Source organism: Gopherus evgoodei, chromosome 10, assembly GCF_007399415.2.
Source record: "Gopherus evgoodei ecotype Sinaloan lineage chromosome 10, rGopEvg1_v1.p, whole genome shotgun sequence".
In the NCBI taxonomy this organism is placed as follows: domain Eukaryota; kingdom Metazoa; phylum Chordata; order Testudines; family Testudinidae; genus Gopherus; species Gopherus evgoodei.
The window spans coordinates 30,761,316-30,787,743 of record NC_044331.1 but is presented as its reverse complement, the minus strand read 5'-3'; the positions used below and the strand labels follow the sequence as shown (position 1 = coordinate 30,787,743).

The 26,428-nt window shown below is 42.6% G+C and overlaps 1 protein-coding gene across 1 annotated transcript in view; it reads left to right on the top strand.

Moving 5' to 3' along the window:
- APBA2 (amyloid beta precursor protein binding family A member 2) overlaps positions 1-26,428 on the top strand; it is a 229,658-nt gene that overhangs the window by 162,339 nt on the left and 40,891 nt on the right. The window contains 4 exon segments of the mRNA XM_030578097.1: positions 385-421; positions 12,831-12,976; positions 18,198-18,233; positions 21,755-21,838. Coding sequence (XP_030433957.1) covers positions 385-421; positions 12,831-12,976; positions 18,198-18,233; positions 21,755-21,838 — 303 coding nt within the window.

Here is a 26,428-nt window from a genome sequence, read left to right as displayed (position 1 = left end):
CTGCCCCTGGATATTTCCATTACATGCATCTGAGGAAGTGGGTATTCACCCACGAAAGCTCCAAAACGTCTGTTAGTCTATAAGGTGCCACAGGATTCTTTGCTGCTTTTACAGATCCAGACTAACACGGCTACCCTCTGATACTAGTTTTGTTTAGTATTTTATTTTTTTAATAAAAAACCCATGAAATTAATTAATGGTATTTTAAAACATTGTACTGTCTAAATAGCAGCCATGTAAAACCATAAAGAGAAAATTAAATATGTTTTTAAGAATTCAGTATAAAAATGGATCTTTCATTATATTAAATATAATAGAAGCTATTCTTTATGATCTGAACTTGATTTTGCTGTTTTACAGTGCATTATTTTTACTTCCCAACAGACAAAGAAAGTGTCTTCGTTTCCAAGTTTTGTTGATGGTAAGTAAATTTGACTGTATTCTAAGGTTACAGCAGTATAAAACAATATACTAAAAAAACCTACAAAAAATCCAAGATTTTGCAACTGTAAAATTTGAGTAAGAAACAAGCATGATCTATTTATGCACAACATATACCTTTATGTATAAGCTGGTAAAGTTCTCACCATGTTCTCAGCAGAGCTTATATGCAGTGAATAATGTTCAAACCTATCCCATCTTTAGGTTTGGCTTAACCGAGTTATCAGTAAAAAACACAATGTAAATTTCAGCCTAAACTTTTTTCCCAAACTTGGCTGGTCCTTGAATTTTCTCTGCAGAACAAGTCAGTCCCAGACTGTAATAGACTGTTTGTGAGAATAAGAGTCTATCTGTTCTCATACCTTGGTTGGAGCTAATTGAATCCATGTGAGAATTTGAATCAGACGTAATGACACTGCTTCCATGCATGTTCAGACAGCTGATACAGGAAGGCTCAATACAGGAGGCTGCCATCTTTAAATATGCTGGTCAATTTAGTTTCATTATTCACATTGTTCCTATTAAATTAGAGAAAATGTCTAGCCTGATTCAGTAAAATATTTGTACATATGCCTAATTTTAAGCACATATCTTCAGTGTGGCTACTCAAAGTTATGCCTAAAGTTAGGCACATTAGGCTTAAGCACTTTGCTGAATAAAGGCTTTAGGTATCACTTTAATAACCAGCTTAAACACTGGCAAATGACATTAATAGACCTTAAAACCAACAAGGACCATAATGATGACCTAGTCTGACCTCCTGTATAACACAAAATGTCAAGTGATTCCTGCATCCAACCCATGATGTCTGGTTGAGCTGGAACATCTCCCTTAGAATGAATGTCATCCACAGAATCACTTTCTTGCATATCAATCATATTTTGATCACAGTGGGGACAAGGTTCACTTAATTGCATCCTTTCTGTTTATCCTGATCTTTTCCAGACCAACAACCTTGATAATTTTTTTATTAAAAGATTATCTTTTACTGGAAAGGGAAAAAAACAAACAATCAATACTCCTCCTCTCATGAGTTTTGAGTTACAGAAGTAATAAATATACCAGGGGTCGGCAACCTTTCAGAAGTGGTGTGCCGAGTCTTCATTTATTCACTCTAATTTAAGGTTTTGCGTGCCGGTCATACATTTTAATGTTTTTTAGAAGGTGTCCCTCTACAAGTCTATACATTATATAACCAAACCAGTGTTGTATTGTAAAATAAACAAGGTTTTCAAAATGTTTAAGAAGCTTCATTTAAAATTAAATTAAAATGTTGATCTTGCGCCACCAACCCACTCAGCCCGCTGCTGGTCTGGGGTTCTGTTCACGTAGGCTGGCAGTGGGCTGAGTGGGGCCTGCGGCCGGGACCCCAGCTGGGAAGGATCTGGCTACCAGAACCCCAGACCAGCAGCAGGCTGTGTGGGGCTGGTGACCGGGACCCAGACCAGCAGTGTGCTGAGCAGCTTAGCCCACTGCCGCTCAGGGGTTCCATCCTCCGGTTCCTGCCAGCCGGAATCCCGGCTGCCGGACCTGCTCAACCCACTGCTGCTCTAGGGTCCCGGCCCTGTCCACGTACAGTGGGTACCTACCTTGTCCCTGGTTCTGGCCCATTCTCTTCCTCTCTCTGCACTGAGCTGAGGGTGAGAGTGGACCGAGCACAGGGCTGGGGGTGAAGGGTCTAGCCAGGAGCTAGAATGAAGGAGGGGGCTCAGGGTTGGAACAGGAGGTTTGGGTGTGGGAGCACTTACCTGGGCAGCTCCCATGTGGTGTGAGGGGTACAGGTGGGAATATGAGTGAGGGTGCAGAGGCTCCCGTTTGGTGCTCAGGGTGGGGGTGGGGATGTGCAGGGTGCATGGGATGTGGGGGAGCTGGGGATGTGAGGAGTGTAAGAGTCAGGGCAGAGGGCTGGGGGCATGTGAGATGGGTGCAGGTGTCAGGGTAGGGGGGCTGGGTATGTGTGGGGGTGCCAGTCAGGGCTGGGGTCATGAGGGGGGCATGAAAGAGTCAACAGAGGGCTGGGTGGTACAGGGCTCAGGGCAGGGGCCTGGAGGGTGTGTGGGGGTTCAGGGCTCAGGGCAGAGGGCTGGGTGACTGCTCCCCCCGAACCCCCAACCCCCCCCCCGCTCCTTGTCCAGACTACCCCCTCCTGGGACCCCACCCCCTATCTAAGCCTCCCTGCCGCTTATCCCCTGACTTCCCCCCTAGGACCCTACCCCCTACCTGTCCCCTGACTGCCCCAATCCTTATCCACACCCCCGCACCCAGACAGACCCCTGGACTTCCATGCCTATCTAATCGCTCCTCGCCCCCTGACAGGATCCCCAGAACTCTGGACCCATACAACCCCTCCCCCACCTCTGCCTGCCCCAACCCCTCTCCACACCCCTACCTCCTGACAGTTTCCCCAGAACTCCCAACTCATCCAACCTCCGCAGCTCCTTGTCTCCTGACCACCCCCTCCAGAGGACCCCACACACACACCCTAACTGCTCCCCCAGAACCCTCTTCGCTCCCTGTCCCCTGACTGCCCTGACCCCTATCCACCCCCCAAACAGACCCTGGGACTCCTATGCCCCATCCAACCCCCCCTGCTCCCTGACTGCCCTCTCCAGAGGCCCCTTCCCTTAATCACCCCCCCATCCAACCCACCCTGCTCCCTGTCCCTTGACTGCCCCCACCCCTTACCCAGCCCCCCCCCCCCCCCGGCCCCGGAGCCAGCCCCCTTACCATGAGGCTCCTTGCTTATCTGGAGTCCTGCCGCCGCCACCCCTGCGCACACAGCCCTGCTCCACCCTGCCCCTCAGAGCGCTGCGCACATGGCAACAGGGCTCCTGGTGAGCGAGGAGCATCTTCCCCAGCCCACCAAGCCAAAGGCTGCCCCACGGGAGCGCCTAGCCCCAGCCCCTAGAGCACTGCGTGCACAGCAGCAGGGCTCTAGGGGAGGGCAGAGGAGGGGGCAGCGGCTTGCTGCACTTGGGCCAGCACTCCGGCCCAGGACCGTGGACCCCGCGGCTTGCCACGTCGGCAGGATTGTTAATGACACACGAAGTCCCAGCAGGCAGCTGCGTGCCATTAAAATTTGGCCTGCGTGCCATCGGTTGCCGACCCCTGAAATATACGATACAGATGAGTCTCATCTTACGCAGGGCTGACTCCAGGCCACAGCGCTCCAAGCGCGTGCTTGGGGTGGCACGCCACGGGGGGCACTCTGCCGGTTGCTGGGAAGGTGGCAGGCGGCTCCGGTGGACCTGCCGCAGGCGTGCCTGTGGAGGGTCTGCTGGTCCCGTGGCTTCGGTAGACCTGCTGCAGGCATTTCTGCGGACGGTCGGCTGGTCCCGTGGCTCCGGTGGACCTCCTGCAGACACGCCTGCGGCAGCTCCACCGGAGCCACGGGACCATCGGACCTTCTGCAGGAACACATGCGGGAGGTCCACCGGAGGCATGGGACCGGTGAGCGGCAGAGCGCCCCCTGCGGCGTGCCGCCATGCTTGGGGCGGCGAAATTGCTAGATTCGGCCCTGATCTTACGCTGGGGTTATGTTCCGCTGTCAGCATGTAAAGCGAAAATCACCTATAGTCAAAATTACATTGAGTGTAATGATGGGCAGAATTGCCCGTGCTAGAGGTACAATATTAAAATTGTTATTTTTCTCTTTTTTGTTTTGTTTTTGTTTTTTGTTTTTGCCGACTGCGCAAAGCTGAATTCGCACATGTTAAATGTGCGTAAGATGAGACTCGCCTGTACTCACCTTTGCAGAAGACAAAAGGGAACTACAGTTTTCAACTGAAAAAACACCTACTTGTCAGAACAAACATGCATATTAAGGCCTGGTCCTAAAGGTTTGGATGCCCAGTTTAAATGCTGAAAGATGAGCTCTTCAGGTTTTTATGTTGTTTTGATTAATTTCCCTGCAGATAGCTGAAATATTATCTCAAGCATGACTTGAGAGGATTTTACTTAAGTCTATTATGCTGACACGTACAATTCTCTCCCCTGTAGACCATAGATCTTAAAGAATTCAATTTTTAAGACTAGTCTTTCCTCAAGAACAATGTATTTTCATTTAGAATTATACACTTCTTGGGCAGACTTTTCCCAACTTCCTGATCTCACTGGCTTGAGGAGCAGCTTCTGTTTTCAGTAGCCTCCTTGAGAGACCGTGCAAATGGCAAGTTCAAAGGCTACCTGTGACGGTTCCCGAGATTATCCAGGGCTGTGAGGCACCTCTCTAGCACCAGCTGTTCCCTTGAGGAAGCCTTGTCTGTGCCTGCCAGAGGTCAATTCCCTGACACCCCTAGAAATAGGCAGCACAAGTGCTCCCCTCTCAGCCCATGCAAGCTCTGCTGTTCCTCTGCAAGTTAGTGATAGGCAGCCCTAACTCCCGAGCGTCCCTCTGTAATGTCCAGCCCCTGATCCTCTGGACACTCACAGAAGTATTAGATCAAGTGTTTGCAAAGGAACAGTATGCTGCAGTTTACCAGTTACACCTTGGACCACTGTGCCACTTAACACACAGCACTTAGAATTGTTGATAAATAAATGTGTAGGTGCATTTTCTAACAAAGAACAGAGATTCAAATGATAGCAAGCAGAAATATTGGAAACAAAGTGTTACCTGTAAAATAAAATCCTAGCAGAGCCGAAGCTTCCATTGTGAAGTACACAATACTAAATGTGCATATAACCCAACAGACATATAAGTTTCTCTTGACAATATGAAAGGAACATGTTGGTCACCTTCTGGTGACCTGATTCAACTTACAGACCTTAAGGACATAATTTCCAGTGAAGGTACATAACTCCCTTAAATATGAGGCTTACATACATTTCATAATGGTTTAGATGACCATTGTGTTGCTGACTCGCAGGAGACCCCCTCATGTGCCACCCGTTAGTGAATTATTGTGCATAGAACTGATATAGGGGTTCTCAATAAAACTCTGTACATTCCTTGTGCCCTCTGTCAGTTGGCATCAAGAGGTTCCTGAGTCATGTTACTTCCCCTTTGCACAGATTGACTGCTGAAGGAACTTACATTTAACTCTTGGCATTTCCTGGCTAACAAGCCCTAAATTGAGGTAAATGAAACACATTCCCTGCAGGCAGAAGAATCAAGAAGGAATGCTGGACTTGGAAATAAACGCTAACAGAATTGTGCAGTGAACAAGGGGAAAGGAGGAGAGGGCAGAGAGACTGTAGAAATTAGATGCTAGAAAACTAAAATAAAACTTTATAGTGCTTCTGTATGTAGTTAAAAACAATGTTTTAGGGATATTTGTGAACATTTTTTTTTCTTTCTGTTTTAAAAGTTCACTGCTCTAGTGTTGAAAATGGGATCCATACAGCTTTTAGGATAGCACGAAACACATTTTTTAAAGTTTTAGTAAAATTTGTTTCCTCTGATTTTTTTCTTTAATAGCATAGCAAGAGAGGACGAACTGTCTATTGGGTTCTCACTGTCGTGTAGGTATGGTACAGTCACAAAAGTACATGGTACAGAAGGAGTTCATGTTGACAATCAGATTGCTCTCTGAATCCAAAGCCAAATTGTCCTGTGTTTTATTACTGCATTGTGTCTCCCATTGTGCTTGGCATAGTACTCACACATAATGAAAAGACAGTCCCTGCCATTAACCACTGAACATTTTGCAGTTTCTGCAGTGACCTCTGACAACGGAACCACATTAGTGCACTAGCCTGCATCCAATTAACTATGTAGGGACACATTTTCAGCAGCACTCCTTAACTGGTATAGCAGCCAGTATTTGCAGTTATATCTATTTGCATATGCAAAGTATCTGCACATGCAGTTACCTGTCTTGTGGGTGCAAACAGACTTTTTTTTGCAAGCACAATTAAGCGAGCCTGTTAAATATTGGTCTGCTATTATTAGATTTGCATTGGTAACAGATTCCTTCTCTTGAATTCAGCTGATTTTTCATGGAACAGCTCATGCCTCCAAGTGCAGTATTGTTGTGTTTTAAGGGTTTTCTTAATATGTTTATGTTTACTGCTAGAAGAACCTCATTCTATATGACACTTGCACCGTACTGCAAAGAAATAGTATTGCTAAATGTTACATTGCCCAAAATAAAAAACCAGGACATCAAATGCCTTTTTAAAGAGATACTGTTTAAACTTAAAATCATATATATTTTTAAAGAAATGTTTTATCAGCAATATCATGAGGCAGCATAAAATTCAAACCTATTTTCAAAATAAATTTGTCTTTCTCCAGTTTTGCAGTATATTCTTTTCCCATTCCTTGCCTTCACTATCAGTTAGGGGTATGTCTACACTGGCAAGTTTCTGTGCAACAAGTTATACCACTTTTATTAAAGCGCTGGAATTAAACCACTGTTGCGTGTCCACACTGTGCTCCTTTTGACACTGGAGCGCATCCACGTTAGCAGCTCTTGCAACAGCAAAGAGAACAGTGCATTGTGGTAGTTATCCCACTGTGCAACTGGCCACAGGGTACTTTGGGAAGGGTTTGGAATGCCTCCTGGGGAAGGCACAGAATTACATGATGCAGGTTTCCCAATCCCATTGTACCATGAGCATCCTACTACATTGCCAGCTGTTTTTCAATTGAAGGGGGGGCAGGGAGTGTGTGTTTTTCTGGAGTAGGGGAGGAGAGAGAATGTGTTCAGGGACAGAATGTCTTGTAAGTTCAGACCGGGGCAGGAAGCAACCAGGCCTGAGGCAGGGGGAGAGGGAAACCCCGGGTATGGCTACACTTACAGTTGTACAGCGCTGGGAGTTACAGCTGTCTTTGTACAGCTGTGTAGGGAAAGCGCTGCAGTGTGGCCACACTGACAGCTACCAGTGCTGCAGTGTGGCCGCATTTGCAGTGCTGTTGGGAGTGGTGCATTGTGGGCAGCTATCCCAGCGTTCAAGTGGCTGCAACCTGCTTTTCAAAAGAGAGGGGTAAGGGGGAACGTAGGGGAGGGAGTGAGAGTGGATTTTTGGATCTGTCGGCTCCCTGCCTTGCAAGTTCTAAGGACTGGAACATACACATCACCAACCTGCAGTCGATTTAAAGGTTTCAAGCCCTTCCCCCACCCCTCACTTATTCACTAAATGCAAATTATGCACTCCTAAATAGCCTTCAGACCACATAAGCAGCTACTCAACATGGACTTCCCCCTCTGCCGTGTGACTTCTCTCTTCAAGCAAACAGCTGTGAACCTTCCAACACAATTCCCCTGCCTGTCTCCGCTCGTTCCAGCAAACAGGAGATGTTTGTTTTTTAGATAAGCAGCTCGGGGAGCTCGGAGTTCAGCCATTCTTCCGGTTTGTTGTGAGCAGGCATTCTGGGATACTTCCTAATACCCTGGAGGCCAATAACAGTGCTTTTGGTGGTCACATTTGATGAGCAGCGCTGCATCACCAGCGCTGCAATCGTTACACCCCAAGCAGACCAAGTGTACAGCCAGCGCTGCAGCCAGGGAGTTGCAGCGCTGGATGTGCCTTGCAGGTGTGGACAGTTACTAAGTTGCAGCGCTGTAAATCCACCACCAGCGCTGCAACTCTCCAGTGTAGCCAAGCCCCCCGACATCAGCCCCCGTCTCCCTCCCCTAACCCCAGCTCTCTGCACAGCAATCTCTCTCTCACACGCACACGCCTCTGTGTTCAACAGCACAAGCATTCCACATTAATGGTTTGCTTTATGGAACACTTCTGGAGGCCAGTTGATTGCTTTCTGTGCTGTAATGTGTTTACGCTGCCAATACAGTGCTGGACCCTCTGCACTGTAAAGCTGATGACTCTTGTCGAGGTGGTTGTTTTGCAGTGCTGCAACTGAGGAATTTCTACTCACTAAGTGGCTTGGCAGTGTTTACACCTCGGGAGTTACACCGCAGAAAGCTGCTTTATTGTGCAGTAACTTGCCAGTGTAGACAAGGCATAGGACAAGGCATATACTTGCGTAGTGTCAAGGACACGCTAAAGTGCCTTGCCGAATTGGGACCTTAGCCAAGTATGCATGCGAACTGTTACATTTTCAAAAGCTATAATTGATCTAGAAAAGGCCACTCAGGTTAACCAGTTTGACACCTTGCAATTTGCAGTAATGCTCCCTACATCATTTGCACAGATGTATTATCTCATGGATATCTCCATTTCCTTCTGGATGGAAAACTGTTGGAAGATTTATCCACATAGCATGCTTCCCCTTACCCACTGCCCCTTTGTATAAGCTCTTGATATATAAGATGTTAAAAATGTTGCTGAGGTTGTAATAACAATATAGTCAACCACCATCTGTTGATAGCACAGTGATCTTATAGTAGGAGCTATACCTATTTCCTAGAACTGGAAGGGACCTTCAAAGGTCATTGAGTCCAGCCCGCTGCCTTCACTAGCAGGGCCACATACTGATTTTTGACCCAGATCCCTAGGTGGCCCCTTCAAAGATTGAACTCAAAACCTTGGGTTTAGCAGGCTAATGCTCAGCCCACTGAGCTATTCCCACTCCTCTTGCCAATGTCATCTACTAAAGTTTCTCTTTTGAAAAGATGAAGGCGCTTTATTAAGGTGAATCAAAATCCTTCAAATAAAACCTTATAAATAAAGCTATTTTAAGACACATGTTGCCGCCCCACTGGAGCATTAATAAAATTATTTGAGACTTTTAAAAGTAATGATTTACTTCTACAATAAATATGTTTTAAAACAAACTATCTGAAAGTCATGTTCACTGTCACTAAACTGCTGGGAACACATGAATTTATGGCTCTTTTTTCTTTTACAACAGTCAGTAATTCCTAAAGTAGGCAGGGATTATAGCTCCATGCTCCACTTGAGGTGTTAGTGAAGTCTTTAAATATAGCAGAGGAAACGCAGAACTGTAGGCTGATGTCTGTGAAGGTAAAGTGCCTTTCAAGTAGTCTCCCAGTACTTTGGAACAGAAATGGAGACAAAAATCTATTCCTGGAGAGACTTACAAAGCATGGGATATTGCCAAGGATAAAGCAAACCCTGCATTTCATGAACATCTTAGACGCCCTTGAATTCAATAGATGGCATGTGTGAAGAAAACACGGTAGGGGGCCTATATTTGTAGATAAGTGTCACTTCTTTTTCTAAAACATTTTGTTGCAAATCCTGCAGCATTATGGATTAGACTTCTGGTCATTGCTTGACTTTGCCAAGGATTGTATAGGAGAGGATTTGTAAGTACTACGGCAATATGTTTAGTTGTGTGCTGTAGAAGAGACGAAGATACATGGGATGAAAAGCTAGGCCTGAAAAGGCATTATATGCATTTCAGCGAAGAGATGCATCAGTTCTTTGTAAAGTATATATCCCTTTTTGGTGAAGCAGGGTAGGGGGGACCAGAACACCTTAAAGAGAAACTGTGCTGAAATCAGCTCATTAGATGGGATCACAGATTTAATATCTGGTGTCTTTGTGGAATGTTTGCTGATTCTTCTTACTCATTCAGTAGTTTAGAACTGCACCCACTATAATTGATTCTTGAGATAGTAGGTAAATGACATGACCCGCTGTGGAACTGGTCACACAGTTTCTTTGATGAGTAGACTCCTACAGATTTGGTTGAGGTTCCTTCTAATTTTTTTTTAGAGGGTACTATCAAGATATGTTCAGTTATTTAAAAAAAATTCTCTCCTCAGCACAGTGGGCTAAATTCTGCTTTGAGTCACATTGATCAAGATACAGAATAATTTAATTGAGGTTAGTGGATTAGCACTAGATTTACACAAGTTTAGTTTATAGCAAAATCTGGCCCATTGATGTAAATAATTACCCTTTGGAAGTTTGAAACTGCAGTCTTCCCTAACCGAACAAATTGCTCCATTTTGTGTTAATGTTAGGTCTCTGGAGACTGTGGGGCTATTAGTATTGATTTTTTTTTTTAATGTACTGTGATTACCAAATTACAAAGAGTGTTTTGTTTCTGCAGCAGGCTGACATTATAGCAGTCAGATGTTTCGTCTCTATGGAAGTGTAAGAGGCAGCAGCATTTTCTGATAACGAAATTTAAGGATTTAATCACACTCAATTTGTGTTTGATGATTTTTTTAAAATTAGAATTTAGGACAACGAGGAATTAGAAATATCCACTAATTAAAGTAGATGGAAGTAGCTACCTCTGTGCATTCTATCAAAGTAGCTTGGTATTTATTTTTCCTGTTCAAGGGCTCGCCCATGCATGCATCAGACAAGTTCAGTTGGTTATATATGTAAGCAGGTTCACTTTACCAGAAAATTGTTGTTGGGTTTTGGTTGTTTTTTTAAAATTAAATTAGCATCTCCATTCACTGTCCCTTTTTCCCCCCTCACATAATTAATTTGTTTACTTGGGAGAGATGGTTTAGCAGCTTGGCATGTTGATATGGCTCATAGCAAGTTCCCGTTGTAGAGCTGTTGGAGAACACAGAGTATTTACAGTCAAGGGATTGGTGCCAAAATTGTGGAGTGACTGCCGCTTTGGTGTTGATGTAATCAAGCTGAAAATAAGACTTAACCATTGAATAAAGGAGATGAGCATAACACAAGTACAGTATAAATACCATCCTTTATTTCTCTCTCCGTCCTGTCTCCTCTCCTCTTTCCGTCCCTGGAAAATTATCCTGGCAGTTGCTAAAGCAGTTTGTAAAATGGTAGTTAATTTGAAAATCTCACTGAAGTCAGTAAGTCTATCTATTAAGCTAAAGACGTGCATATGTGCTTTGCTGGACTGGGGCTTACATTTGAGTAAAAAAAAAACTGGAGTCAAAAATGAAGAGAAAATGAGGACATTTGGAACTTATTTTTGATTAATATTAATCTGTCCACTTTCTCCTCTTCTTCAGCTGCCATCTGGCATCTTCCCTTCTTTCAGATGGATGGGGTGATTGATGTGCTGTGCAGCTCTACCCTTAGTGTTAATCCTTGGCAGGCTATTCGGACTTCTTTATTCCCCCAGTTATTAGTGTATACCATCTGTACGAATCTGGAAGCTGTCTGTCTGAATCAGTTCCTGATCTCAGGTCCATCATATGGCCAGAGAGCACAGAGACAGCTTATTTTCTTATCTGTTGTGGGTAGCATTGTCCTCAGGCTTTGAAGTTCAGTAGTGGTCCTCTCTTGAAGCAAAGTACACAAATATACTCCAAATCATCTGTTTCTATTTTTGCCCGACTTGCAGCCCTGTGAAGGGTTGCTGATCTCTTTGCTGTTTCATGGCCCAGTGAAGACAGCCTTCTCTGTGAAACACAATCTTTTCTGCTAAATGTGTGCTTTGAATATCTATTGAGTCCTTCCTACCTCTGGCAAATGATTGTATAGCAGGACATGCCTGTCGGTGTGCCCACAGTGTTACTTAGTGTTTGAATTTTTTTCTTTCCTTATGTTAGGCAGTTTACTAAATTCAGTATACTCAGCATAAGAGCTTTTAGGGGGGTATTAACATAGATAATGATTGGTTAAATTAGATGTTAAGTGCTCATTTGTATCACCATCCTCCTAATTCCTTTGTGTATTTTTGCTTACAGAATTACTTTTGTAACTTTAGAGATTTATGGCAGTGCATAAGAAATGTATTATTTTAAAATGGAAACATCAATGACACACAGTCTCCTTGCAGCTTTTGTTCCTTTTTAAAGCTCTTGGGTGTATGAAATGAAGTGGTGTTTTGATTGGGGATTTTTGTGTTAACATCATCTACCACAGCAAGGAATACCTCTGTCTCAGACCTGCCAGATGTTGTACATTTGATGTGATGCTCAGATATTTGACCCCCTACATCACACCTACCCGTATCAACCCTAGAATGTGATACACGAAGTGCTCTTGAGTTTCTTTACTTGCTGATTCACAGCATGCAGTTGTTGCCCATGGGTGTCTGTCATTAATGTGAGCTAACAAGGTTCTACTGTAGTTGGCAGAGAGTTTGGCGATCTGTGCACTTTTTTCATTCCCATTGACAACTATGGGTACCAAAAAACCCAAATAGAAGAACAGAATTTGGCCCACAGATAAGAACACTCAGTGCATGTAACGTATTATGAATGTTACATTAATATCAATTGGAAGGAAGCTTGTGCATGCATTTGAGAGCAGTATTTGGCCTAGTATAGTGAAGAGCTCTGTTGTGCTTTTCCCAAGGCAGCATGCTACAATGAACTACTCTCTAATTCGAAGATCAAAACATTATGCAGATTTCTAAATACACACATTTGCTTTTTAGATGTTTTAGACATAATTTTGGGAAATAAGTATACTGTTTAATGTGTGCTGGACTTTGCAATGCTTCTTTTAATTAGACTGTTGTAATGAAAGAAATGTATTAAGGAAAGGTTGTGCAAGTAGCAATACCCTTCATTAAGTCTTTTATCTCCCTACTCCCTTTTGGAAGGTAATAACTGTATACCTGTCTGTAGTTCCAGGACCCTGTGAACCTGAAGATCTCATTGATGGAATCATCTTTGCAGCCAATTACTTGGGTTCTACACAGCTGCTCTCAGAACGTAACCCTTCCAAAAATATAAGAATGATGCAAGCTCAAGAGGCAGTGAGCCGTGTCAAGGTAGGTGATTTTTATGGTCTGTAGAATAGACTCCTTTGATAACTGGACTCTGAACAGTCTGAAATGTCTGAAGCTTCAAACCTACTGAGAAGTGCACTCAAGTGAATACGTATCTGCTGATGTGAAAATCCTCACTGTTTCCAGGTCTAGTATTGTAGAACATACAAATCCTCTGAAGAACAAAATATAAATTATTAGAGGCTATTCCAAATTGCACAGTATAAGTGCTGAAGGTAAAATCCAGACAGTAATAAGAAAACATTCCAACTGTAAAGCATAGAAGACTGGTTTATGACTGATTTCTTCCTGTCGCCATGTGAGATCCTGTAAGAGGTTATGTAAGCAGTTGAAAGCATTTAAAAAACATGAAGATATTATTTTGTTAATGCAAGAAGGTTCATTACCAGATCTGTGTTTGTATCACTTAAAACCATGGATTTGCATGGAAATATTTTAACACACAGTGCTTTCTGTGGCCAATGAAATAAACGCATTTTAGAATATATAATCCAGATAGAAGAATTTTTTAAAGCATGCTTTGAAGAATTGATTTATTTAGATTTGTACCATTATATCCAATCTACATATAGATAAGGACATGAATCTGAAATGTGTAGATTGAAGTGTTAATCAGAAAAAAATACACATTTCATTTAAAATAATTTAATCCGTAGAATCGGCATTTGTTTGGAGACACCCAGTTTGGGTCAAATAAACTGCTCAGCAAGACACACATCTGTATTGATTCTTGATTTGGACCTTAGAAAGGCTTGGAAGGCGTTAAAGGTTGTTATTCTGCTGCTACAGATTCTTGAGCATTCCAAACCTTGGAATTCCTGCTCATGAGATTCTTGAGAAGTCACAAGCACCACATGAGCATTGACTGTGATTTAACACCAAGAAACAGTTTTGTTAATTAATTCTGCTGCTAAACTGTCACGTGTAAGGCAGTCCTGGTAGAAGCTTTCAGCTTCATATTTTGTATGGCAGTCTGATGTATACACATGATTAATGTGGCTATATTTTTTATAGAAAACACAGAGAAGGAAAGAGAAGTGAGGACTTGGTGAGATTTGAAGTGCTACAGCAGCACAGCTGCAGCAGCCCATCAGTGTAGACACCCACTACAGAAACGGGAGGGATTCTCCCATCAGCCTAACTAATCCACCTCACCAAGAGGCGGTAGCTAGGTCAATAGAAATGTTTTTTCTGTCGACCTAGCAATATCTATACTGGGGGTTAGGTCTGCTTAACTGTGTCGTGGAGGGGTGTGGGTTTTTCACACCCCTGAGCATAGGTTGACTTAATTTTTGAGTGTAGACCTGGTCTGACTTACAAGAGTGGCTGTTTTTACTATTCATAAAATTGTAATCTTTTTTTGCCTTTTGTGAATATACTTTGTAAAAACATTGGTGACATTTGAAGTGGACTTCAAGTGAAGTGCAAAGCAGCCCCAATGTAGCTGAAGTAAAAGATGTCATTATCATGTATTGTCTCCATGTGCTTGAAATAGGAGGTATAGTAACTTGGCATGTTACAAAAAGGATGCATAGAAGTCCAATGTGGATGAACTTGGAGGTACTTCAGCCTAATGTATCTGATAGATGTACACCTCTACCTCGATATAATACTGTTCTTAGGAGCCAAAAAATCTTACCGTGTTATAGGTGAAACTGTGTTATATTGAACTTTCTTTGATCCACCAGAGTGCGCAGCCCCGCCCCTCCTGAAGCACTGCTTTACCACGTTATATCCAAATTAGGGTTATATGGGGTATTGTTATATTGAGGTAGTGGTGTACTTGAAAAATGGTGTCCCTGAGGTATTTGAAGTTTGAGGCAGAGCTGAAAGAAACACTACAGTTACAAGAAAATTATGGCATTCAAAAGTAGTGTTAATAAAGATTTAAAGATCTGCAGAAGTGAATTCTTACCTTAATTTCTCTCTAGCACATTTTTAATGGCTTGATTCACAAAATCTTTGGCAGTACATACCAAGCTTATGAACTAATCAGTTTTATCTGAGTATTTGATACTTGTAGATAGTACAACTGCTGTACCATGCAAGTACTGCCAGCAGGTCTCAAAGGTGTTTCTCAGATCGTTGTTTTTCTGTCCTAGGGCAGGACTGTTTAGGCACTGCAAACTCTGAAATAACCTCACGTCAAAATCTCCCTTTCACCAGGAGAGTCATTTTTGAGACTTCTTGTACAATGAGCAAAAAATCAGACACACGGTGCTTTTCAGCATTGCTTTTCCAAGCTCACTTTGTCTCTTGGGGCATGGAAGTGGTGGCTGTCTCTGGCAGAACAACATCATTTCAGAATTAATTTACTGGAAATTCCTCTTTAATGGGTGCTTCTAGCTCACTAAATGTGGAAGTGATATGCTAAGGAGTTGCAGTTGCTTCATCATCGTGTAAATAGGTTTCCTGAAAAATAGGTTGGTTGGGAGAGGAAAAATCTGTAGAAGGGATCCCTGGTGGGAGAATTGTGAGTTCCTGTTCTGGTGTTTCCTCTGAATTCTGCCTTTTTTGGTTTGCATTCCCACAGAGAAAGAAAGGCAGTTGTGACGGCAGTGTCAGTATCTGCCAAACCACAAGGCTGTGTGTGGGGAGGACCTGTGCCTCCTCAGGTCTCCCAGGGCCCAGACCTCTCCCCAACTTTCAAACAACAGTGCTTCAGTTCAGCTTTTTAAGGAGAGGGGAATTCCTTAGCATGGACCCTCCCTGTACCAAAGCTAATACATCTTCGTGGATTCACTGAATAGTTTGTATGGTTTCTCATGCCCTTCCATAAGGGCCAGGGAAATCTCTGTACACAAATGACAGTTCCCTCACCATTCTTCATAGGGTAGTGATAAGGCTTATACTTTAAGAAGACCGGGGATCACAATAAATGGAGTATTCCTATAGGTTGTCATTAACTAAGAGCCAATTTGAACACAGATAATGTTAAAGCTATTATATATGGACCTGGATAACTGCCAAGGCTACACCAAATATTCTGATTAGAGGCCAGGTCCAACTCCTTTTAAAGCTGATGGGCATCTTTCCATTAACTTTACTTGGAGTTTGATTCCTTCCCTCCCCACCCCTCCAAAAGAGTGCAGCATTAGAGAGTTGTGATATCACTGGTGGCAAAAGCTGTGTACTAGATTACTGAATTGGAATCTATTGGCTTTTACCAAATGGGCAGAGTACAGTAGATTCTTTGGAGGGGTCTAGAAGAGAATACACACAGTGCCATACCTAAGTGTAATGTGCATTGCTGTGTCACATACCACTCCTGCCCTTTGTGTTAACTATCACACTGTAGATCCTACTCTTAACTCTTATAAGGGAATGCTAAGTTACCATGGATATCCATGCTCTGCAAACAGATTAAAACTACATATATTTCTTTCATATGCTTGATTCGCCGCAAATATTAACACACTCGTACGGAAATTAGGTGGACCTTTCATTCACATGTGCATCTATACAGTGAACATAACTGAGTGGTATTTTGCAGCTTGTTAGGGCATCGACCACACAGGTGAAATAAGTAGCCTTTTGGCGAGTGACAGAAGTTTGACTCTCCTCCAACACCTTTTGCAATCTCTCTTCTGAAGAGTTGTCCAGGCTCTACCTACAGATTGTTCTGCACTGTATCTGATCTCTTGCACGTGTCCATTTCGAAAGCATCCAATGAAACTTGATCCCGATCCAGTGCTTATTTTGTGCCAGGGCTGAGTCCTGGCACCTCTGAGCTTGGCAATTCATAGTCCTGGCACCTCTAGGTTTGCCGCATCATTTATGAGAGTAACAAAAATTGCTCGAGCCCCAGCACCTAATTGCTTGAGCCTCGGCACCTCTTTCATTACAGATGAAGCACTGTCCTGATCTCATAGACTTTAAGGTCAGAAGGGACCATTATGATCATCTAGTCTGACTTCCTGCACAGTGTAGGCCACAGAATCTCACCCACCCACTCCTGTAACAAACCCCTAACCTATATCTGAGTTACTGAAGTCCTCAAATTGTGGTTTGAAGACCTCAAGCTGCAGAGAATCCTCCAGCAAGTGATCCGTGCCGCATGCTGCAGAGTAAGGCGAAAAACCTCCAGGGCCTCTGTCAATCTGCCCTGGAGGAAAATTCCTTCCCGACCCCAAATATGGCAATCAGTTAAATCCTGAGCATGTGGGCAAGACTCACCAGCCAGCACCCAGGAAAGAATTCTCTGTAGTAACTCAGATCCCACGGCTGTCAAGCTAGCATACTTGACAAATTCTGAACTCATTCTAGAAAGGAAAAAGAAAAAATGTTTGAAAAAAAAGTAAGCAGAAATTCCGTTAATACTAAATAAAAGCTACTGAAGGCTCCTCCTTTCTGAACGGCTAGCTAACATTAGAACAAACTCAAGCCTTAAAGAATGATCAAGTAACAGTATAACCCATGAAAGTTATGAGAGACAAAGTGTTGCTTAAATCCTTTTGTTCAGGAAACGGTATCCTTAAATTGAAGGGGAATTGTCCGCCTTTCATATTTTGATGCATGAAACTCTTCATTTAGAACAGTTTGTAAGACCTTCCATATTATAAGCATAGCCTGATGTTGAAATGTTAGTGTCCTAATAGTACTTTGAAGGGAGGGATAGCTCAGTAGTTTGAGCATTGGCCTGCTAAACCCAGGGTTGTGAGTTCAGTCTTTGAGGGGGCCCCTTAGGGATCTGGGGCAAAAATCAGTACTTGGTCCTGCCTAGTGAAGGCAGGGGGCTGGACTCAGTGTCTCAATTTCAGAGTCCCTTCCAGTTCTATGAGATAGGTATATCTCCTTTTTTATTTTTTAAACTTCTGGGACTAATATGACTTTTGTATGTACAAATATATCTCTTTGAATGAATTAATATGGGATTTGGACACCCTGAAAGTGCACATGAAAGTGCCTGGTATGCAATTTTAGGTAATGGTGTATCCAGCAGGAAAAAATGTAACGAGCAGTTAATAGACAACACTCTACAGTATTTCTGTAATCAGTTGACAATGTCCATTATCTCATTAAAGTCAACATGCTTCAAACCTGTATAGCTTGTAAACCGATCTCTCCCCTTTTTTTTTTTTTTTTTCCAAATAAGAGTTTTATGAGTCTGGAATCATAATCAAAAGGTTTCCCTGACTTCATGCACTGTCTTTTCTCTCTTTTTGTGTGCATCTGTCTGCTTTCTTTTTATGCTGCTACTCAGAGGATGCAAAAGGCGGCTAAAATCAAGAAAAAAGCGGTGTGTAAACAACTCTTTTTCTTGAATGCTAATGTTTGTTTACACTTTTGTTGTCCTTGCTCCCTGTGGAGTGTTGTGTTTCATTACAGATCCTCATAAAGTCATAATTTTTGGTGTTACTTGTTTAATAGCAGGCCACTGGATGGAACAAGAACACTTGTTTATTTCTTTCATCTTCCACTTGCTGGAGTGCCTGTCTGTTGCTGCTCTTCTTCTGTTTAATGTCACAATGTTCCTGTGGTTTGTTCAGTCCGAATAAACAGCCAATTTTATGATGGGGAGACTTTTAAAAAATCTAATGCTTATGTTTGTTTTAACAAGAGAGGCAATTAATGCTGATGACGTTATTTGATATGACTGTGACTTATTGTGGTTGTATTGTATTAAATTATTCTGGATATTTAAGCACACACAAAGTGTAATTTTCCCAAGTCAAGATGGTAACTATCACAATTTGCTGATGAGATATTTCACCCAATTACACAAAATACATCAGTAGAGGTCAGGCTAAATGTAATTGTCAAACACTGTCATTAAAGTGAATCTCATTAGTGTGATAGTCTTGATTTTAAGTGATGCAGTTAGTTCTTTGCCAAAGTGTGGTGTGGATTTCACTCTTTGCATGTTGTTTGACCCACCTGGAATATAATTAACAAAACAAAAAATGCATTATTTTAATTTTTTTTTTTTGGACTGAATTCAGTGCTGGTTAGTGTTCCTGGATTGATACCCCTTGGAGAACAAAGTCATCTCTTTCCCACAAATATAGGTAGAGTGCAGGAAGCAATAGAGCATGCTTCCCTATGCTGCTTCATCGGTGAGCCAAAGCCTCAGCTGGAAGGGAAACACCTCTTCTGATGAAGGTGTTAGTTCAGGCTCGTGGCCATTCAGCCTTTGTTTCTGCGGAGACTAGCCAACAAAGGTGCTACTCTGTGTCCATTGTGATGGTAGATATTGTGATGTGGGCACATCTCTACTGAAAACTAGATTGGGTAATGGGATATAGAATCTTTCACCTCTAGGTCTCTGATCGCTAACTCAAACACACTCAGAAGTGACCAGACAGTCTTTCTTGAGTGCTTGTCGATATGCTCATTCCACTGATGGTGCGCATGCACCTCATATAGCGCGCTAGAGATCAGAATCTTTGTGGCCAGCAGTACGCACAGAGTGTACATTACTGTCTTCAATCCTCATGCTCCGCTGTTAGGGCACATAAAGGTGAGGCACAAAGACCGCCGTTCAGTTACTCTCAACCTCTCACAGCTTAGAGTTGGAGCCCAACTGTCCAACGACTGCCAACCTTTCCCTTAGAGTTTAGTTAGCAGTAGTTTTTACAGTTTAGTTTTAGTAGTGTTGGCCTTTTATGGTTTTTAATTATAATCATTTGGTTGGCTTGTGCAACCCTTCAGTTGTTAGAATTACTTTTGTCACTGGTTATGGCGTCGTCCAGTTCTTCCTGTATTCCCATAATGCAGGCCTTCATGTGCATGGGAGCGTATTCCAGCTTTCCGATATGGAGCTCAAAGTGCTGCTGTTGTGTGGGAGAATCACACATCACTGTAAATGTATGATTTGCAAGTCTTTCAGCTCCTGAGAGAAGGGACAGAGGCCCGCTTTCAGGTTCCCTAATGATTAATCTTGAGATCTGCTTCTGAACCACCCCCTCCTGTAATTGTTCTTTCTGTATTTTAGCCTCTGATCCTATCTCATTTTCACTGGCATTCACTATGTTAGATGTCCAATCTCTACTAAACTTTTTGTGTGAAAACTGAAACAAAAAAGTCATTTAGAACTTCTGCCATTTCCACCTCTCACAAGGCAGTTAAAAATATCAGACGCCTCCTAAAGGTGTGGAATTTTTCTACACACACCCTACTGGATTCTCTCTTGTGGTCACCGTGACAAATGAAAAAAGCAAAACAATTCAGGTTCATGCCAAAGGATTGGGAGCTAAAGAGACTAGATTTATCTGACCAGAAAGCCTATTCCTCAAACAAGCCTACAGTTTTTGGCTGGCCAATTATCAGGCATAATGGCCAGGTATGACTTTTTATATACACAAGAGACTGCTTGTCTTTGTGGATAGACTGCCCAATAAGTTCTGTGAGGACTTCACATTGCTAGTAAAGATGGCCAACTGTAGCCAGGACAAGTCTCCAAGCAGCGCTTAGCATGGTGGATACAACTACAAGGTAAGTGGCAGTGGTGGTCCTTATGTGATGGACATTGTGACTTGGGAGGATTGGGATTCCCCAGAGAAGTCCAAATGACAGTGGAGGATCTGGCCTTTTGAAGGAGCTGAATTGTTCATCTCTTAGACAAACAAGGCCATCACTGCTGAAGGACTCATTAGCCCCCCTTGTTCCCTTGTAGTCTACATGCCAGTTTTCCAGAGGAAACACATAAAACAATCATATCCTTACACGAGACCTATCGCCCAGCCCCTCTACTACCAAAGGTCTCAGAAGCATCCAGGGAATGACAGCGTTTTACAGGAGGGGACAACCAACTGCTCTGTCACAAATTAACTAACCTTCCCAGTCCCAGAAACACTCATTTTGATGGTATGGTTGAGAGATGTGCTCTACTTCCAATGATTCTAGAAATTCACTAGCTTGCTTCAGGCATGCTTAATCCTTCATCACCACTGACCAATGGGCCATGGACACAACAACACATGGCTACTCCATCCAGTTTTCTGTACTTCATCAGTAGGATGTACATCGGGGGGAGGGATAGCTCAGTGGTTTAAGCATTGACCTGCTAAACTCAGAGTTGCGAATTCAATCCTTGAGGGGGCCTCTTAGGGTTCTGGGGCAAAAATCAGTACTTGGTCCTGCTAGTGAAAGCAGGGGGCTGGACTCGATGATCTTTTGGGGTCCCTTCCTGTTCTGTGAGATAGGTATATTAGAGAAATCTGCATATGGAGAGCACATCTTGAAGAACTCCAGTTAATGTACATAGTAAGAAACTTCCCATTATCATCTGAAAGCCATTTGGCCTTATGTGAAATAATTTGGGTTTCAGTTTGGTTCTCAATTAATGGTATCACCAAAAAACTAAGTCACCACAACAATTAGCTCTGATTTGCATCCTTATAGTAAATTCTAGAACCAATGGCAAGGACTGAATAGGGTATGGAGAATAGGACTACTGTCTGATCCTCTGTTGGTGGTAGCCTCAAGAACAGGGATGAGGCCTGCAGATGAGCCAGTGTGGGAAATATCCATGCCATTCTCCAGTTTATGTCAATAAACAGAGGCATGTCAATCCAGCACAATCCATGAGCTCTGAAAGTTCATACTCACCCCCCCCGCCCAGAAATCTCTTCCTCTTGCAGTAAATGTCCTCCTAATAATAAATTTGCATGTATATGGATAACATCTTTGAATAGTGTCTTTGTAGTAGCTCAGCAATGTAATTGTTCACATTTACATTTTGCTTGAAGTGATCAGTGGGGATGTCACTTTAAATAGAAAATTAAAATTCCCTTTTGTTACAATGGCGACTGTCTTTAGACTTGAGGGAGATTCCCAGCCTTGACTGAAGTGGATCTGTTCATCTCCACACAGAGGATTAAAGTTCTGAATGCAGATACACAGGTAAGTGTTTAATCATAATGCTTAAAAAAATATTGCTGATTTTACACAATGGCTCTCACTTTAGAATAACATGTTCTCACATGTTGAAAAGAAATTGTCTTTGCTGAATACATGCTTCAAAACGTCTGTTGGTCTATAAGGTGCCACAGGACTCTTTGCTGCTTTTACTGAATATGTGGTTAAACACACCACTAAATGGAAACCAGCATTGGAAAGGATACACCATATTGGCATTTGTCAAATATTTGTCAAAGTTGCCATTTGTCAGTGTTTTATTTTTAATGCTGAGGGTTGGGGTTTTTCATTATTTATTCATTTATTTATTTATATTTTGCTGTATTTTCTTTGTTTGGAAGAAATCTGCATATTATCAAGGTGTAAAGCAAGTTAGGTTAAAATCCTGAAGCCTTTCAAGATTCATGTGTGGTTGTCCACCTACTCCATTTCAGCTTTGTTATGTCTTAATTGCTACCGAGTTTCAGGTCTGGTTCTTTGTTCCACTCTCATTTTTCTAAAAAAGGTCATTTGCCACTTTGACCAAGCCCTTCATTTCTCTCCATTTAACTTCCCGATTTTCAGGAAACTTTCTGAACTGTCATTCTTCCTCCCCAAGGTCTATTATTTATTACAATATTACGGTAGTGTCTAGAGGCTATGACCGAAATTGGGGCCTTGTTGTGCTAGCTGTGTGTTGTATCTGCACATAGTAAAAGATTGTCTTTGTCCTGAAGAACTTACACTCTAATGAAATTTAATTTAGTAAATAGAATCTAAATTGTTAGTAGGATAAAAATCTCTTACACTATGGGGAGATCAGGAAAAAGGATGGAAAATCACCACCAACAAAATTAGAAGGCATATATAGTAGCAAGGAATGTACTATAATAGTTTCATTCAGCGGGCTCAGAACAAACTTTCATACCCAATTGTTGGGTTATTGTGCTCATTTTTGCAACTAGCGTTATGATTATCATAAAACTTGGTTTTGAAGCCACCTGCACTGGAATGTTACATACCTGGTACATTAGCAAGACTACTGCAGAAATGGCAACTGCTGAACTAACAACTGTAGCTATGTTACAGCCACCTTATAAGATTTTTCAGTGATGACGGACTTAATGCTTTCCGTTATTCTCTAATGAATATATAGAGTGGCTGTCTTGTCTTGATTGACTGTAATCATACATCCTGAGGATAACTCCCTAATACTCGAGAACATGTCTAGAGTAGATGAATAGCTAGAGCTCTTAGAGGCTGGAGATTTGCCAGGTGGTATGGAAGAATATTTTCCCCCTAATTGTTTTGTTTTTGTTTTGTTTTTATTCTATAGGTAAAATCTGAGAGAGGATATTGGGTAGTTCTAGTACTTGTTAAAGTAAGGAATTAACACTACTAGCTGAAACCAGTGTACTTTTCTTTTAATGTGGACGTACTATAAACTTTCCATATTTGCACAGCTGAAGAGTAGAATATACCATGTAATGTGGCAGCTGCATTGCAATCTGTCATACCCAGCTCTGCCAATGCACTTCAGCGCTGACCAGCAGTAGCTGTACTGATTCAGTCCTTTTTTTTTTCCTGCCTGATGGTAAAAATGCTTTGTCTTGTACAGTGCAGAGCATGTTATGAATGCTTATTCTGGATAGCAAAATCTGTCTTCATTGTTATGACATACATTTAACATGTCTACTGTATGCAGATAATCAACTCAGGTCAAGGGTGAAAAGAGCCAATTATTGGTGAATGAGCAGTCACATTCAGTAGCTAGATGTGTGGGATGAAGGTGATACATGGATTTGGTTTGTTATTCCAGTTGGTTTAATGAAGGCTGCTCTCAATGGACTTTGTTCCCTCCTTTCCTTAAATATTTCAATATGAGCAGTAACACTGAATGGGCTTTTCACAGAAGGAAAAAGCAAAAAGCACCCTGAGGCAGATTCTGATACCCTTACTCAGGTGAGTATTACCTATTCACACAAGTGCTATTCATTGTGAGTGAGGGTGCCAGAGTCCGGCCCTGTATATTGAACAAAAATAAAAATCTGATATTGGAATTAATTATGTTAAATGGTTTTACTAAAGCCTACTTTGAATGTGGCTGATTTTTCTGTGTACAGCAGGTCTCAGTAGCCGGAGGCTTTGCTTCCCCTGTCTTTTAGTACTCACTGTCGATGAGCATTTGCATTTTTAGCTTGACTGTGTTTTTACCAGTGCTAGAGAGATTTCTTGACTGACTTCATTACTGTGGCTCTATATCAACTAGTGTAGCAGCTGTCACAGGCAGTCTGCAGTTTTATATCTGTCAATTATATAAAACCACTTTCTGCAATCATTAATTCAGTGTTCTAACCCTTATGTAATTTTATTGTATGTCATGCATGGAAGCATCTGGTGGTACTAACTGGTTTAAAAGAATTCTAATTTCACTAAAAAATGTAGATATCTAAGTTGCTTTATGCTGGGGTTTGAACTGGTCAGTAGTGGCAGTAAGGCATATTATCACCTTGGACTCGTGGCTCTAGTGAGCTTGTTGCCATAGGCAAAACTAGCAAATGGTTGCCCCTATTAGCCTGAAGTCATTCGCACGTGATATTTTCAGCCCTGTGTGACCACCTGTCCAGCTCATGTGTTAGAAATAACCCCGCTTTTGACAGCTTGTCATACTTCTGATCTCTAGCTGCTCTGCTCTGTGGGCTGGGCTTGCAATCAGGGTGTGAAATTGGCACAAGTGCCACAGCAACCATCTCCTGCTTCTCACACTCACAATGTGGAAAAGCTGAGATAGTGAAGCAGCAGGAGAGGTGAGGAACAACATGAGGTTGGCAAATCTACATGCCCTGACTCCACAACCCAGTCACTGGTAAAGCTGATGTTCAATGGGATACCATTTTGCAGAATGTTCTGCTCTGCCTCCCACTGATGTGATCTCACACACACTGTGTGTGGGGGGTCACATAGGCGGGGGCGGGTCAATGCCATTCCAGAAGTACTGGAGCGTCTGGTATTCTGAGTCAGTGTCCACCCTAGGGAGTGGTCCTATGAAGGCCTCTGAGTTGTCAGCTCTCTGACTCATGCTACCACAGTGCAGCCACAGGAACTGTACAGGTAAAGGCTCCCAGCTCCTGTTTCGTTTCTGGCAGCCATCAGCCACCAGGAGAGCTGTGGGAGAACATGCAGCCCCTTTGCCTCCAACTCTCCTTTGAGATCTGCTTCAGATTTCATCAACTGACCCTCAGAGTAGCCACAGCCCTTTTTCCCCTGGTAAAAAGGGGAGATGAAGGAACCACCAAATGAGAAGGAAAAATGGAACATATGAAAGGGAGAATGAACAAATCAGGGAACCAGGATATGGGAAACAAAACCATGAGGGGTAGCAACAGGGACTTCTAGGAGAGCGACACATATAGACGCAAGGAGATTTGAATGAAGGGGAATCCGGATGTCCATTTGGGAGAAGGAGAACCAGGTTGGGGGGCGGGGTGGGGAGCGGGATCTTTGGTTTTCCAAGGACAGACATGGGTGAGAGGTTTGGGATAGGGAGACCTGGGATAGGGAAGAGGGAAAGATTAAGGAACCAGATAGGAAGAGAGAGAGAGGGATTAGGGGAGAGAAGACAAATGGGGGATTTAGGGACAGGGAGATAGGGAGAGAAACAAGGAGAGAAGGGGGAAAGTAATGCAAAGGGGAGAGGATACTGAGAGAAGAGAAAAGAGAAATGATGCAGAGAGAAAAGGAGAAAAAATATGGAGGTGGAGGAAGAGAAAGAAAGGTGGACAAGTGCAGTTAATACAGTTTATTTGGCATATTCTTAGTCCACATTTAATGTAGTAAACAATGGAAGATGTGGGGGGAAGCAGAAGAGAATCTACTTTTAGCCATGGGAGGGAGAAATCTCTTGAGCTGCTTGTGGGTGGTGAACATGGGGGACCCCAAACTCTAAATGCATAAATGTATTATTTCCCCCACCTCCATTCTTTCTTGTGAACCTTGTGTGTATGATTTGGATACTTGGAACAGTCTCCTGAAAAAAACCCTCTTCCTGCAGAGTTCCCATCGCCTGCTGGGAGATGTCCGTATAATACATTACCCCCCTCCACTGAGAGGAGCTTTATAGATGCTGCTGGACCATGCAAATTCTCACAGAAACCCCCAAGCCCTTCTGTGGCCATCATCACATTTCATCTATCACAATGTAGGGATAAACACAGAATGTTTTATTTCAGACTGAAAATAATTGGGAAAGCATTTTAAGAATAGTGTCTGGAAAAAAGATTTTTCTAATCAATAGACCAGGTCGTTCCAATAAGCTGTCAGTGTTGGTATTTTTCTAGCTCTGTCACATTACATTGTATTATGGCTCTTAAAACAATTATTCTTCCTGACCTGAAAAACCCTCCTATTCTCTCAGGCCTGGGAGAGAAGGATTGTAATTTGATAGATGAATACCCAGATATGTGGCTCCTTACCTCTGTGAGGAGGAGAATTAACTAATGAATAGTTAGAAACAGGGTGGAAAGGTCAAATCATTCTTTGGCATGGATCAAATTGCATTTTAAATTATGGGCTATGGTCTAGGACATACATTTTCCA